At 48.8% G+C, this 15,582-nt stretch overlaps 1 protein-coding gene across 1 annotated transcript in view; it reads right to left on the reverse strand.

The window, feature by feature from the left end:
- GNB5 (G protein subunit beta 5) overlaps positions 1-15,582 on the reverse strand; it is a 49,507-nt gene that overhangs the window by 26,529 nt on the left and 7,396 nt on the right. The window contains exon 2 of the mRNA XM_075530564.1: positions 3,674-3,810. Coding sequence (XP_075386679.1) covers positions 3,674-3,810 — 137 coding nt within the window. The remainder of the gene's footprint in view (positions 1-3,673; positions 3,811-15,582) is intronic.

The raw sequence follows: 15,582 nt of genomic DNA on the forward strand, positions 1-15,582 counted from the left end.
CTGCAACCTGTCAATCAACAGCCTGATGCTGTCTCCTTGGAGGCATGGCCTTCTTGTAAGGAGCACTCCGAGAGCTACCGGGGTCCTGCCATGCGTCCACCGGACATTCGAGCCACACGACGCTGTACCCAGCAGCCTGTGATCCTCCTGCATCCTGCATCATTGCATGTGGCTGCATGAGTCTGAAGAGGGACTAGTATCAGACTTATGGACTTCAGTTGACCTGGGCTGGGATGCTTTCTGGATATATAATTACTTCTTGATACATAGCTCTTTTCTGTACATGTCTGCGTGTCGCTGGATCTGGTTCTCTAGTCCACCTGGCCTACCATACCTCCCTGAGCAGGGATGGAGACGCCTGAGACCTATATACCTGGAGGGAATGCGCATGCCCTTAACCCGACTCCCACTTGGTCAGCGTGATTCAGCTCCTGCCTTTTAGGGAGGCGGCTTTTGAGGGGCCACCCCAAGTCTGTTTCACACCTTTACAAAAATGTTTTCCCAGCATCCTCCCTGTCACGCTCACATCTTCCTGCTGTCTCTGGCATCCCATAGGAGAGAGACAGACATGGTGGGGTGCAGAGCGGAAATACTGACGTCTTCCCCCCGAGGGGCAAAGCACCCACCAGCCTTTCAATGGCGCTCTGGTGGTGTACAGGTGATGTGTTGGGCTTCAATCTGCATGGCCAACAGTAGCAAACCACCAACAGTTGCAAACCACCAGCAGCTCCAAGGGAGAAAGACTAGGTTCTTTACTGGGACCCCACAGGGGTTGCTCTGGGTCCGCATTGGCTCGGCAGCGAGGTCGGTTTGCCTCTGTAAAGGAGCCCTGTTAGCGGTGGGATCCCATTGGGCTGCCAGCTACGAGACCGGCAGTGTCAGCTTCCCCGCTGCTCCATGGGCCAAAGATGAGGCTGTCTGTGTCTGTAACGAGTCACAGGCTTGGAACGCCGACAGAGGGATGCTCTGACTTCTAATGGACTCCCTGGCAGCAGTGAGTGGGTACCCTATTTGTAAGGATTAAAAAAGGCACAAGGGCTAAGGAACATCTCATACCCCTTGGTCGCTATTTTGTAACAATGCGCATCGGAAGGACAGGCAAGGAAGACGTGCTGGAAAACCCTCGCCACAGCTGTGACAGAGCGGAGGCCGTCATACCATTTTGTGTCTTCCTTTCTAGAGTTTGGCCAATGAGATAAACCACACGAACGACCACGTGGCCATGGACGTAAAATCAAGAGCACATGCGACTTGGCATGATGGACTCGCAGGCCGCCGGGGACCTCGCTGCAAGGCTGAGTAGCCCGAAAACCAGCTGCCAGGCACCATCTTGCTGACTGAGCGCAACGAGGATGCGACCCACTCGCCGAGGAAGATGCAGGACCGCACAGGGGTATGGATTACCTCCAACAGAGAGAAAGCAGGGGCCAAGAAGCAGCATCATGGCCAATGGAGAGAAGATGGCCATTGTCAAAGACTTCCTTTCACTTGGCTCATTTCACAAGCAACACCCTCGGAGGCAGCAAGGAAAGCAATCAGGTGGCACAGTGCATGAGGGACACAGCTGCCAAAGGCCCCTCTCGAGGGAATGAAAGCAAAGATGCGACTTTGAAGGCTCAGATGTTCCTGCCCCACGTCGTGTGTTTTTCATCGCAGGCAAACCCCGGGGCAGAATTAAGGAAGATCAAAAAGATCAAAAAGAACCTGAAGCCTGTAAGTCACGGTGTTGGCGAAGGACTGACTACTACACACTGGCATGGGAGCAGAACGAAGGGGTCTGTCTTAAGAGGAAGTACAGCCGCAGCCCTATTCCAAGGCAGCCAGGATGGTGCGATTTCAGCTCGTGTGTTTGGACCAGGCCCTGGAGAGGAAGCTCAGGCTTGGTACAGCAGAGGGTCAGAGAAAAAGATGGACTGACCCCTGGCTGTAAACAGTGGACTCAAACTGAAAAACTACGGGGGGAATAACCCAGGAGTGGGCAGCGCTTCATTCCATTAAACTCATGGTCACCACGCGTGAGAACTGAGGAATCAGTACTCGCATAACGTCGTCTCGCAGTGATCCTGGGTTTCAGAGACTGCAACTCTTCACGGGAACAGCAAGCCTGTCTCCCCCCCACAGAGCAGCTAGGCTCGTTTCAAACTGTTGTCCGCATGGCTGACCAGCTGCCCAAGCGACTTCCTGGCCGTGAGTGAGGACTAACAATAGTCCTAGTAATAGTCAGGGACACCTGATCCTGAACTAGCTTGCGTGTGTACAGTTTCCCATTTACGGAGGTTATTTGAAAAACAGAGCTGTTGCACATTAACATAAACAGTATGAAGTCCGTAGTTGCCAGACCCCAAGAGGATCCCCAGAGATTCCTGCCTCCTGACCCATGTGCTCGTTTGTAGGCCCCTCCCTCCTAACATCTGGGTTAGTCTGGACGACCAATGGCAGAGTGACTGGAACATCATCACCAAGGTTAGGCCACAAAAACCAGTGAGCAGAGGTGCCATCTTCCCTTGGATCGCTTGCCTGGGGTGGGGCCAGTGGCCATATCGTGGTAGCTCTGTGGAAAGCCCCCGATGGCCTGGAATTAAGACCTTCAGCCAAGAGCCAGGTCAGTGAGCCATCTTGGAACTGGGTCTTCCCGTCCTAGTTCAGCCTTCAGTACCTGCAGCCCAACCCACACCTGGACAGCACCTTCGCGTGAGACCTTGAGCCAGAACCACCAGCCAACTCACTCCTGCATGCCTGACCCACAGAACCTGTGAGGTAATAAGCGTAGGTTCTTTTAACCTACGTTGTGGAGAAATGAGTTACACAGCTATAGATAACGAATGCGTAAGACGTCAAAGAAACTACGCCAACAATATAAAATGAACTAAAAATTGTTCTTTAAGATCAAGAATTGGTAACATCTGAGATAAAAAGCCACGGAAGGCATTTCAATCACTCACTCATACCCTTAACAAAATAAAACTGCTACTCTTTTTTTCCCCAATCATTTTATTGGGGGCTCTTACAGCTCTTATAACAATCCATACACCCATTACGTCTTGCACATTTGTACATAGGTTGCCATCATCCTTTTCAAAGCATTCCTTTCTCTCTTCTTATTAAATAGTTTCATTGGGGGCCCTTATAGTTCTTATCACAATCCATACATTTATCTATTGTGTCAAGCACATTTGCACATGTGCTACCATCATCATTTTCAAAGCATTCTCTTCCCACTTGAGCCCCTAATATCAGCTCCTCATTTTTCCCCACCCTCTCTCCCTAATGAACTCTCGATAATTTATAAATTATTATTATTTTCTTATCTTACGCCAACCACTCTCTCCCTTCTCCCACATTTCTGTTGTTCGTCCACCTGGGGGGGTGGTTATACTCCGATGTTTATGATCGGTTCCCCCTTTCTTCTGCCACCTTCCCCCTGCCCCCATAGTATCACTTTTCAAAACGATTTCGCTCACAAATAATTTGTAGGTTCATCAAAGGAATCGCACGTTGTCTGTATTTTGACTGCTCACCATCCCAAACCGACCCAAATCGGTGAGGTTGTACAGTAGCCTTGAAAAGTCTTTAGCGAATCAGGCACTGTGGAGACTAAGCCAGACTACAGAGACCAGAAGGCGGCTTACTGGCAAGGACTCTCCCAGCAAAGCCCAGAGGCAGTAGGACCTACCTGGGATGAGCTCACGATCCTCCTCTTATCCCGGCACCAGTCCATGCACAGCACTTTGTTCCCGTGGCCTTTGAGTGTCCTTCTGGTCTTCATGACAAACTGCCCCAGGGCCTCCACTCGCTCCGCCACCTGGTGCACTGGAAGCACAAGGGCCACCATCAGTCCCTGTACCAAGGATACCTGGCTGAGCGACCCGCTGGTGCAGCAGACGCTGTTACATGGAGGCCTCCCCGCTACACGCTCCCTGTGGGCACGGCCTGGTGCTCCTATTCTTTACTGGGACATCCTCAAAGTATTCTTTCTCTTACGACCTGCACAGGCAGAGACAATTCTGTCACCCTCTCTCTGTGTGGAAGGCCCACATTTTAAAAATCATTTTATTAGGGACTCATACACCACCCATCTCGATCCATACATACATCAATTGTGTAAAGCACATTTGTACATTCGTTGCCCTCATCATTCTCAAAACATTTGCTCTCCACTTAAGGCCCTGGAATCAGCTCCTCATTTATGTCCCCTCCCACCCCACTCCTCTCTCCCTCATGAACCCCTGATAATTTATAAATTATTATTTTGTCATATCTGGCTCTGTCCCACGTCTCCCTTACCCCACTTTTCTGTTGTATGTCCCCCAGGGAGGAGGTCAAATGCAGGTCCTTGAAGTAGGTTCCCCCTTTCCAACCCACCCTCCCAGTATTGCCACTCACACCACTGGTCCTGAGGGGATCATCCGCCCTGGCTTCCCTGTGTTTCCAGTTCTCATCTGTACCAGTGTACCTCCTCTGGTCTAGTCAGGCTTGCAAGGTAGGATTCGGATCATGTCAGTGGGAGGGGTGGGGAGGAAGCATTTAGGAACTAGAGGAAAGTTGTATTTTTGATCGTTGCTACATTGCACCCCGTCTTGTCTCCTCCCCAAGACCCTTCTGTAATGGGATGTCCAGTAGCCTATAAATGGGTTTTGGGTCTCCACACACCCTCGCTCATTCACTATGGTAAGATTTTTTTTGTGATGATGCCTGATACCTGATCCCTTGACACCTTGTGATCGCACAGGCTGGTGTGCTTCTTCCATGTGGGCTTTGTCGCTTCTGAGCTAGATGGCCGCTGTTTACCTTCAAGCCTTTAAGAATCCAGATGCTATATCTTTTGATAGCCAGGCACCAATAGCTTTCTTCGCCACATTTGCTTATGCACCCATTTGTCTTCAGTGATCATATCAGGAGGTGAGCACAAAATGATACGATTTTTTTGTCCTTTGATGCCTGATAACTGATCCCTTCAGCACCTCATGGCCACACAGGCTGGCGTGTTTCTTCCATGTGGGCTTTATTGTTTCTGTGCCAGATGGCCACTTGTTTACCTTCAAGTCTTTAAGACCCCAGATGCTATATCTTTTGATAGCCGGGCACCATCAGCTTTCTTCACCACATTTAGTTGTTCACCCACTCTGTCTTCAGCGGTTGTGTTGGGAAGATGAGCATCATAGAATGCCAATTTAATAGAATAAAGTATTCTTGCATTGAGGGAGTACTTGAGTGGAGGTCCAATGTCCCTCTGCTAAGGCCCACATTTTTTTAAAAAGAACATTTTATTGGGGACTTGTACAACTCTTATCACAATCCATGCATCCATCCCTTGTGTCAAGCACATTTGTACATTTGTTGCCATCATCATTCTCAACACATTTGCTTTCTACTTAAGCCCTTGGTAGCAGCTCCTCATTTTTCCCCTCCCTCCCGACCACTTAATAATTTATCATTATTATTTTTTCATGTCTTGCACTGACCTATGTCTGCCTTCACCCACTTTTCTCTTGTTTGTCCCCCTGGGAGGGAATTATATGTAGATCATTGTGATCGGTTCTCCCTTTCTTTCCCCAGAAATGCCCACATTTTATTTCAAATGAAAAGGCCCACACACAACTAACAAAAACGCCAACTAGTTACCCTGAGTTGTTTGCACCTCATGGCTATCCCATGCTTCGGAGTAGACCTGTGCTCCCTAGAGGTTTTCCTGTTCTGTTTTCTATCCTCTGGTCCGTCTACCAAAGTGCCCCTGAGGTGCGTGCCAACCTCTAACCTTCCGGTGGGCAGCTGGGTACTTGATTGCAGGCACCATCCAGAGACCCTAACCACCACCCTGGCTTGCACTGCCCCAGCAGCTAGAGAAGGCTCCAGTTTGAGGGGCATATCTCTATGAGGTGGCAGGGCAGGGCTAAGTGGGAGACAGCTAGCTCCATTTAGCAGGTGTGCAAACCAGGGCCTAAGATGCTTCTTTGCCACACAGGTCCACCCAACCACCCGGGCCCTCCAACTCTTGACTGGATACTCCCGAGGAAAAGCGCCTTTATAAGGAACTGTCCCACCAGGGGTGGGCAGTACAGGGACCCATTCTCCTGGAAGTCAGTACGAGGCAAAGGGCATTCATAGAGGTCTAAATACAGCCATGTACATGTGTACATATATTTATATAGGATGGGGAAATAGATCTATGTGCAAATATTTATAGGTTTAGTATTAAGGTAGCAGATGCACATTGGGCCTCCACTCGAGTATTCCCTCAATGCAAGAACACTTTCTTCTATTAAACTGGCATTCCATGATGCTCACCTTCCCGATATGATTGCTGAAGAAAAAAATGGGTGCATAAGCAAATGTGGTGAAGAAAGCTGATAGTGCGTAGCTATCAAAAGATATAGCATCTGGGGTCTTAAATGCTTGAAGGTAAACAGGCAGCCACCTAGCTCAGAAGCAACAAAACCCACATGGAAGAAGCACACCAGCCTGTGCGATCACAAGGTGTTGTAGGGATCAGGTATCAGGCATCAAAGAACAAAAAATCATATCATTGTGAATGAGGGTGAGTGCAGAGTGGGGACTCAAAGCCCATCTGTAGGCAGCTGGACACCCCTTACTGAAGGGTTGCAGGGAGGAGATGAGCCAGTCAGGATGCAGTGTAGCAACGATGAAACTTATAACTTTCCTCTAGTTCCTAAATGCTTCCTCTTCCCTCACTCTCGTGATCCCAATTCTACCTTACAAATCCAGCTAAACCAGAGGATGTACACTGGTACAGATAGGAACTGGAAACACAGGGAATCCAGATGATCCCTTTAGGACCAGTGCTGAGAGTGGTGATACTAGGAGGGTGGAGAAAAGGTGAATGTCATTATCCTTAGTCATCTGCACTACATACGATGCGCACTGTGTAATTTGCTGATGTCTTCTTTATCACATGTTTACCCAAAGATGTTTAAAGATCAGTTTTTTTTAAAACATTTTATTAGGGGCTCATACAACTCTTATCACAATCCACGCATATACATACATCAATTGTATAAAGCACATCCATACATTCTTTGCCCTAATCACTCTCAAAGCATTTGCTCTCCACTTAAGCCCTCTGCATCAGGTCCTCTTTCCCTCCCCCCCCCCCCTCAAGATCAGGTTTTTTTAAAGACAACAGAAAACCAAACCAAACTCACCACCATCGAGTTGATGCCGACTCATAGTAACCCTATAGGACAAGATAGAACTCCCTCCCTCCATGAATTTCTGAGACTGTAACTCTTTACAAGAGTAGAAAGCCCCGTCTTGCTCGCAAGGAGCTACGGGTGGTTTCGAACTGCCGCCCTTGCGATCAGCGGCCCAGTGTGTAACCACTATGCCAGCAGGGCTCCTTCCTCTAACAAAAGGAAGTAATCATGAAAGCAACAAAAAGAGCTGTCCCACTGACAATAGAACTAACTTGTGAGGGAGGCCTCAGATTGGAATTCTGTTGTAAGTCAGAGACCGAGTGCCTGTCACCTTCTATGATGATTTAGTTTAAAGCTCAAATTGTCCAGTGAGCCCAGCCATGCAGGCCCCGGTGACCATCATTCTCTGACCGCTCCCTCTTCCGACCCAGTCCTGCAGTCCGCCTCTTCCCCAAGATGCCCTGGTTCCTTTTCGTCGGTCCATTTCTTCATGAAGAAAGCATAAAGGGGGACCCGCTTATGAGCCTTTATGAAAACCCACACTATCAACAACACCTGCTAAACGATAACATGCGTGAACGTTCAATTACTATGCCATTGCTTCGGTTACAATACTGCACTATTTCTTCTTCTTCCTTTTCCCCACTATCTCTTGCAACAAAAAAGTATATTCTCTCCCCACCCCTCCAACTCTATACATGCATTCTTTCCAAAGATGCCTCAGATTTACCGAGTTCAGGGCTTATGATTTTGTTTCTCTCCTTGGAGACTAATATCCCCGTGTGGAACTAAGCCCCTCACTTTCATATTTAATATTTGCAGAAGTGATTAAGAAGCTCTTTCTCCACCTGCCTCGCCATCCGGAGAGCTTTGGTGCCTCATATGGCACGCAACTCAAGGGCCTTGTCCTCCAGGGACGCAAGTTTCATCATCTGGCCCAGTGCAAAACATTTGCTTTCTACTGGACCCCTTAATATCAGCTCCTCATTTCCCCCCTTCCCTCCTCACTCTCCCCTCCCCCATGAACCCTTCATAATTCATAAATTATTATTTTGTCATACCTTACACTGTCCGGCGTTTTCCTTCACCCACTTTTCTGTTGTCCATCCCCCAGAGAGGTTATATGCAGATTTTTATAATCGGTTCCTCCTTTCTACCTCACCTTCTCTCCACCCTCCAGGTATCGCTAGTCTCACCACTGGTCCTGAAGGGATCATCTGTCCTGGATTCCCTGTGTTTCCAGTTGCTATCTGTACCAGTGCACATCCTCTGGTCTAGCCAGATTTGTAAGGTAGAATTGGGATCATGAGAGTGGGGGGAGGAAGCATTTAGGAACTAGAGAAAGTTATATGTTTCATCGTTGCTACCCTGCACCCTGACTGGCTCATCTCCTCCCCCAAACCCTTCAGTAAGGGGGTGTCCAGTTGCCTACAGATGGTCCCACCGTCATTTACAATGATATGATTTTTTTGTTCTTTGATGCCTGATCCCTTTGGCAGCTCATGGTCACACAGGCTGGTGTGCTTCTTCCATGTGGACTTTGTTGCTTCTGAGCTAGATGGCCGCTTGTTTATCTGCCATCCTTTAAGACCCCAGACACTATATCTTTTGATAGCCGGGCACCATGAGCTTTCTTCACCACATTTGCTTATGCGCACATTTGTCTTCAGCGATCGTGTTGGAAAGGTGTGCCTCATGGAATGCCAATTTAATAGAACAACGTGTTCTTGCATTGAGTAAGTACTTGAGTGGAGGCCCAATCCTTCTGACTGTTTTTGAAAAATAAAGTTCATTGGAACACAGCCACACTCATTCATGCACATGCTATCTTTGGTTTCTCTTCTGTTACGAGCTAAATTGTAAAGTTGAAACGGAGACTAGAAGGCCCACAAAGCCTAAAATATCATCTCTCTTGCCCATTAAGAAAAACTTTGGAGACTCCTGACCTTATACAGAGTAATGTAAGTTTGAATCAGTAGAGAATAACTTAGGTTTCTCCGTCTTCCTTATATAAATGAAATTGGAACACAGAGTTTTCTTTTTTCTAAATTCCCATAAACCTTTCACACAAGACTAGATGCCAGCTTGGTGTTTGGGACACAGTTGATGTTAACTTTATACTTTGAAGCTTCACATCAGTATTACCAATATTATCACGGCTTCTCCCAATGTAGCCTAACCGCAGCTTCTAAAGTCTTCTTTTAAAAGAAGAAAAGAAAATGACTCACTCGGCCCAAATAGGGCCGTCCTTACATAACGTGAGCTTGAACATCTCTCAACCACGCATGACTTTTCCTCACTGCGTTGTTCCTTCCCACAGATAGATTCGCTCCCAACCCACTCGATCCCACGTCTCCTGCCACATCTTAACTGCTGCTGCTTGAAAGCACTGGGGAGTTTTAGAACGTACCAGAAAGGGGAAAAACAAAAAACCTCTGGTAATGAGTGTTCTCTGTTATTTGTAGGGCCTTAGTTCAGGGCAGCTGCGGGTCCTCTTTGGCCTTCTGAGGGCCTCTTTTCTAGGATGTCACCTGAAGACAAAAATCTAGCAGATGGGGTAACCTGCTGAGAACCTCCACTGGGGGCAAAGCCCGAGGAAAGAGGGGTGTGCCTGGTTCCTGCCTGCTTTGGAGGTGGAGCTGGAGCAGAGCCCCTGTTGGGTGACCTTGAGCAGGTCCCTTAGGTGGCTGCCTCCCCTCTCTGTGGGACTGCTGGGCAGACTATTCAAGCCTCCCCCCAAGGGCACATTTGAGAAGTGCTAGCAATTATTCTCCAGCTTGGCACTCAGTCGGGGTCCAGTAACTATTTGGAGAAACTAAACAATATGCTAACGTTTTTTCCTAAAGTTTCAACAACTCCAGGAATTCTCAGGAGCTGTTTAATTGGCCAACATGGCTCTTGAGCCCCATGGCCTTCTTTGTTTGGGGTTTTGTTGTTGTTGTTCATTAGGAGCTTTCTGGTCTTAAATGTAGGCATTCCTTTATTTGTATCCATGTGGACTTTATTTGATGATAGGCTATATACTCCATTACTATTTTCATTTCTTTCAATGTTCAGATTGTCCCGGAAGGCCCCACTGGAGCCCGCCATGCAGGCCCCTGTGGCCAACCTTCTCTGAGTACTTCCTACGCCAGCCTCATCTTGTGCTCCTCCCGCCCCAGCCCTGCAGTCTGCTGCTTCCCCAACAAGCCCTGGGGTTCCTTTTTGTCCTGTTTCCTCGTGATGGAAGCATAAAGTGGGAACCGGTGAAATGCCTTTGTGAAAACCCAAATTGAACAAACTGGCTATACTACTTAGTGCACTAACGTTCAATTATACTGTCATCACTGCTGCTAAAACCCGCCAGCACGCCTGCTTCCGCTGCAAAGCAGCTCACCCATCTATCAGGGCACACTCAGCACTGCACCAGGGGTTTCAGACATGCTTCCTGACCCAAGGTGTGGCATGCACCCTGGTGCCCCTATTCTGTCCCACAGCAACCCAGACCCGGCCTGCTGGTCCCTCTACACAAACCCTCGCCCCGTTAGAAGACGGTGTTCACCTCCTTTCCTAGTTTATTCCAGTGCAGGCTAGGCAAGGCTCTGGATTTACCCAAATGTGTGTTCGTTTGTGCCCCTGGGGGGTGGAAGGCGTTGAGAGGCAATGGAGGAGACAGTAAGGCCGACACAGGCGGAGTGAGACTGGCTAAGTTAGACACAGGATGCAGGGTGCTCCTGCCCTGCGGGATGCACCATGACGCAGGTCTTCCTGGGGGTGATTGAAAGTCAGATGAAAGAGGGCATTAGCTGGGCATTGCAGGGCACAGGAACAGCCAAAGCAAAGGCCCAGCAGTTTCAGCGAGCGAATGGTTTAAGGGGAGCTAGAAATGATGTGAAGGAGCTCCATGCTGCTCTAGGATGAGCATTGGGCTGCTCACTTCAAAGTCGGTGGTTCACCAGCTGTTCTTCAGGAGAAAGTTGAGGCTATTTTTTCCCCATCGAGATAGACAGTCTTCAAGGATCCCTGGTGGCTTAGTGGGCACGTGCTGGGCTGCTAACCTCAAGGTCAGCAGTTCCAAACCACCAGCCGTTCCATGGCAAAAAGACGAGGCTTTCTACTCCTGTACAGATCTGCAGCTTCACAGGACTGCCACTCTGTCCTCTATGACAGCCAGAGTGAGTGACACCCGATGGGGCCATGCTACTTAGCCTGATAGGGTCCCTATGAGTCAGAAGGGACTCGATGACCGTCGGGCTCGGGTTTATAACCGATTTGATAACAGGGTGTGAAGGGTAACATTTAGGCACCTTACATTAACTACAGAACTTAGCCCTGGAAGCCGAAAGGGGCCAGGTGTGTCCTTTCAGCCAAAATCTCTGGAGGCAGCAGGGTAGGGGACAATGTTCATGAAGACAGTGCCGAAACAGTCATCTTGTGGTGCACGCCATTTCTCCACAGCCCCTCCAAGATGTGCCTGGGACAGCCTAGAAGTTGCTCCACAGGCCACCTTTCTTCCCAGACCCTGGCGGTGGGCATCGCCACAGTAGCCTCCCTGCTCAGCCAGATCTCATGAAGCTAGAGCCACTGGCTCTTCTGGGCAACGAATCCAGACGGAGGACTCTGATCTTATGGGGAGCTGCCGGGGAGTGTGCTTGCCCCACACGCTCCCCAGGTGAGTTCTGCTCACCAAAGGCGGTGGTGGGTCACCAGGCTCCTGCTCGGGGTGGGGAGGGGGGAGCTTTGAGGTTCAGTTATGGGAGGCCGGTCAGGGAAGGAGAGCGATCCAGCGTCTGTGGTTGAGAAAACGGTGAAGCCCCAACTCAAATGAGGCATTTTAAAAGGGGCTGTTTGGGTATATTCTTCTGTATCTGAAAACCAGGATAGGTAAGTGGACAGAGACAGTCACTGGATGGCTGGTGTGTTGGAGGTGGGACAGGGGAGGTTGGGGGAAATAGGAGTTAGAGACCCTGAGTACAAGAAAGTGCTCTCAAATGGATTGTGGTGAGACTGTGAAACTCTTCTTGATATGCCTTGAGATAGTTAATGTTTATTGTGCCAACCTGGCTGATAAACACACGTGGGATTAATTGAAGGGTGGGAGATAAATGGCTCGGTGAGCCTCGCCTTTCTAGTTCTCAGGTCTCTTGCTCTCTGATGGTCGGACCAGGGTGCAGCTGCCTTAGCCAGTTCCCGGCTTCAGCTGGCAAGGCTCACTTCCTGCAAGACACCCTTGAGGAGAAACCACATGGACCTACCCCGATGCAGCCCTGGGTGCTGGAGCAGCCGTGTAGAGCTTCCTCCCAGCGCTGAGATGCTTACCCACTCACTGATTCAGCGTTTCTCCTGTAGTCAGTATATTTTATGAGATTGAGAACTTTTTATATCGATGTTGGACACATGGACTAATGCTGGATTTATGGGCTTGGACAGCAGTGGGTTGGAATGCTTTCTTACTGTACACTTACCCTTTCTATAAAACGCTCTTTATATCCATATGATTTTCTGTGGATGTGTTTATCTCATGTACCCCGACTAGCACATGCCTGAACTATTGAATCGTATGACATGTGTCAATAAGTAGTTTCAAATAAACAGGGCACAGGAGTGGGTTGGGGAATAAAAGTAGTGATGCTGAACGAGTGCAATGTAAGTGGAGGGGTCTTTCCTCGTTGTTTTGAGTGGATTCTGAGCCCTGGCCACCCCTGCGCTCCACAGGATTATCACTGGCTGTTGCGGTTCGGCCTTTCGTGGGAGAGACCTTGAGGGGGCTCAAACCTCCTACCGCTCAGCCTCACAATGGGTACCCCGCAGTGACTCTGAACGGGTTGAGACTGACGATAAACACCGGAGAACTTAATCAAGGCGGGCTTACGGACAAACAAGATGTCTTCAATAGAACAAGTAGACTTTGAAATGCTTTATAAATTTTGCGCTAAGCGACAGTGTTTTGATGGCTAACAGATGTCACAGACGATTAAAGGGTTAAGGAGGAGAATGATCCCAAGGCAATAAAAACAAGCAAGCAACACAACTCCTTCCATCCGATTCTGTCCCACAGTGGCAGGATGGGATGAGCGTGACATGCTCCAACCTTGGACTGGAAAGAGAGAGAGCCTGTAATCACATTACCTCGTGGGGATTTGTCAGAGCTTTCTCACCTGATTTACGTATAAACCATACATTAAAAGCTCACTCACTAAGCACACCAGCCTGTGTGATCACAGGTGTCCATAGGATCAGGTATCAGGCATCAAAGAGCAAAAAAAATCACATCACTGTGGATGAGGCGAAGTGCGGAGGGGGGACCCAAAGCCCACCTGTAGGCAACTGGTCACTGGGAGGAGACCAGCCAGTCAGGGTGCAATATAGCACTGATGAAACATACAACTTTCCTCTAGTTCTTTAATGCTTCCTCCCCCCACTATCATGATCCCAATTCAACCTTACAAATCCAGCTAGACCAGAAGATGTACACTGGTACAGATAAGAGCTGCAAACACAGGGAATCCAGAGCAGATAAACCCCTCAGGACCAATAATCAGTAGCCATACCAGGATGGTAAGGGGAAGGTGGGGAAGAAAGGGGGAATATGATCTACATATAACCCCTTCCCTAGGGGACAGATAACAGAAAAGTGGGTGAAGGGAGACATCAGACAGTGTAAGACATGAAAAAAATAATAATTTTTAAATTATCAAGGGTTCACGAGGGAGGGGGGAGAGGAAAAAATAAGGAGCTGATCCCAAGGGCTCAAGTAGAAAGAAAAATGTTTTGAGAATGATGATGGCAACGTAAGTACAAATGTGATTGATACAATGGATGTATGTATGGATTGTGTTAAGAGTTGTATGAGCCCTAAATAAATTTTTAAAAGAAAATAAGTTTTAAAAATAAATTAAAAAATATGAAAGCAAATGGTTTGAGAATGATGGTGGCAACAAATGAACAAATGTGCTTGACACAATGGATGGACGTCTGGATTGTGATACAAGTTGTACGAGCCCCCACTAAAATGATTAAAAAAAACAAATACCAAAAGCTCGCTGTCATTGAGTCGGTGCTGACTCCTCACAGCAGCCTGTGGGACAGGTAGGACTGCCCCTGTGAGTTTATGAGACTGTCACTCTTTACAGGAGTAGAAAGTCCTCTCTTCTTCCTAAGGAGTGACTGGCGGTTTTGAACTGCTGGCCTAGTGGTTACCAGCCCAACTCATAACCACTACACCACCAGGGCTCCTCAATAGTCACAGGAAAATTCAAGCCTGAATTCTACTAGGGACATCCCTTGACACCTCCCCTTGCCCACTCAATCTGCCGCATTACCTATGCGAATAGGGGGTGGGGTGGAGTGGAGGGGGGTGGAGAAGAAAACTCGGCATGTCCGGAGATGGAGGCTGCAGTGGGCAGACACACGAGTTCTAAGAGTTCTGTGTGGGGAAATGATGGCTGATTGCCCCCTGACGTGGAAGACGTGCTCAATGACATGAGGAGAGTGACAGTGAAGAGTGAGATGGGCTGACACCAGAGCCACCACAAGGGGCTCCAGCATACCAGCGAGCACCCAGATGGGGCAGGACTGGGCATCGTTTTGGTCGGTTAGACATAGGTTTCTGAGGGTCAGTCAACCCTACAGCAGGTGACACCAACAGATGCCCGAGTCCCAGTCCCCCAACTCGGTGAATACGTTGGCTTTCATGGCCAGGCGAACTTGGCAAGGTAAGTGAAGTAAGGATTTTGCGATGGGAAGAGTGTGCCGGGTTATCCAACAAGGGCCCTTATAAGACTGAGACGGGAGGATCACAGACAGAAGAGATGTGTCTACAGAAGCAGAGGCCGCCCCTAGAAACGCAAGAAAGGCAAAGAAATGGATTCCCCGCAAAGCCCCCAGAGCAACTCGGCCTTGCCTACCAACTTGTGTTAGAGTTCTCATCGCCAGACCTGGGAGAGAGTGAGCCTATTTGCGTTGCTTTAAGCCACGGAATTTGTGGAAACTTGAGCAGTAATGATCCCCTCACTGCTGTTGAGTCGATTCTAACTCATAGCAACACTCCTAGGACAGAGTGGAACCGAACCGTTGGGCCTCCTAGGCTGTAAATCGTTATGGGAGCAGACAGACTTACCTGGCTCCCATGGAGTCACCGGCAGGTTTAACCGGCCGACCTTGCAGTTAGTGCCAACCCTTATCACCGGGACTCCTGATCGCAACAAATCTCAGCTGTAACCTTGAGATTCTAAAATGGTTTAGGGCCGGGCCAAGGAGAATTCACCTATGGTCGAAGATCGGCAAGCAGAAAAAGAGGGGAATTAAGAAGAATGGGCAGATTATGGGGGGCAGAGGGTCCCCGGGAGAAAATGGCTCTGTCTTGGAAGAGGCACGGCCAGAGTGGTCCTTAGACAGGAGGATGGTGAGACTCTGTCTGACATACTCTGGACATGTTGCCAGGAGAGCCCAG

Source organism: Tenrec ecaudatus, chromosome 14 (genome assembly GCF_050624435.1).
Source record: "Tenrec ecaudatus isolate mTenEca1 chromosome 14, mTenEca1.hap1, whole genome shotgun sequence".
Classification (NCBI taxonomy): domain Eukaryota; kingdom Metazoa; phylum Chordata; class Mammalia; order Afrosoricida; family Tenrecidae; genus Tenrec; species Tenrec ecaudatus.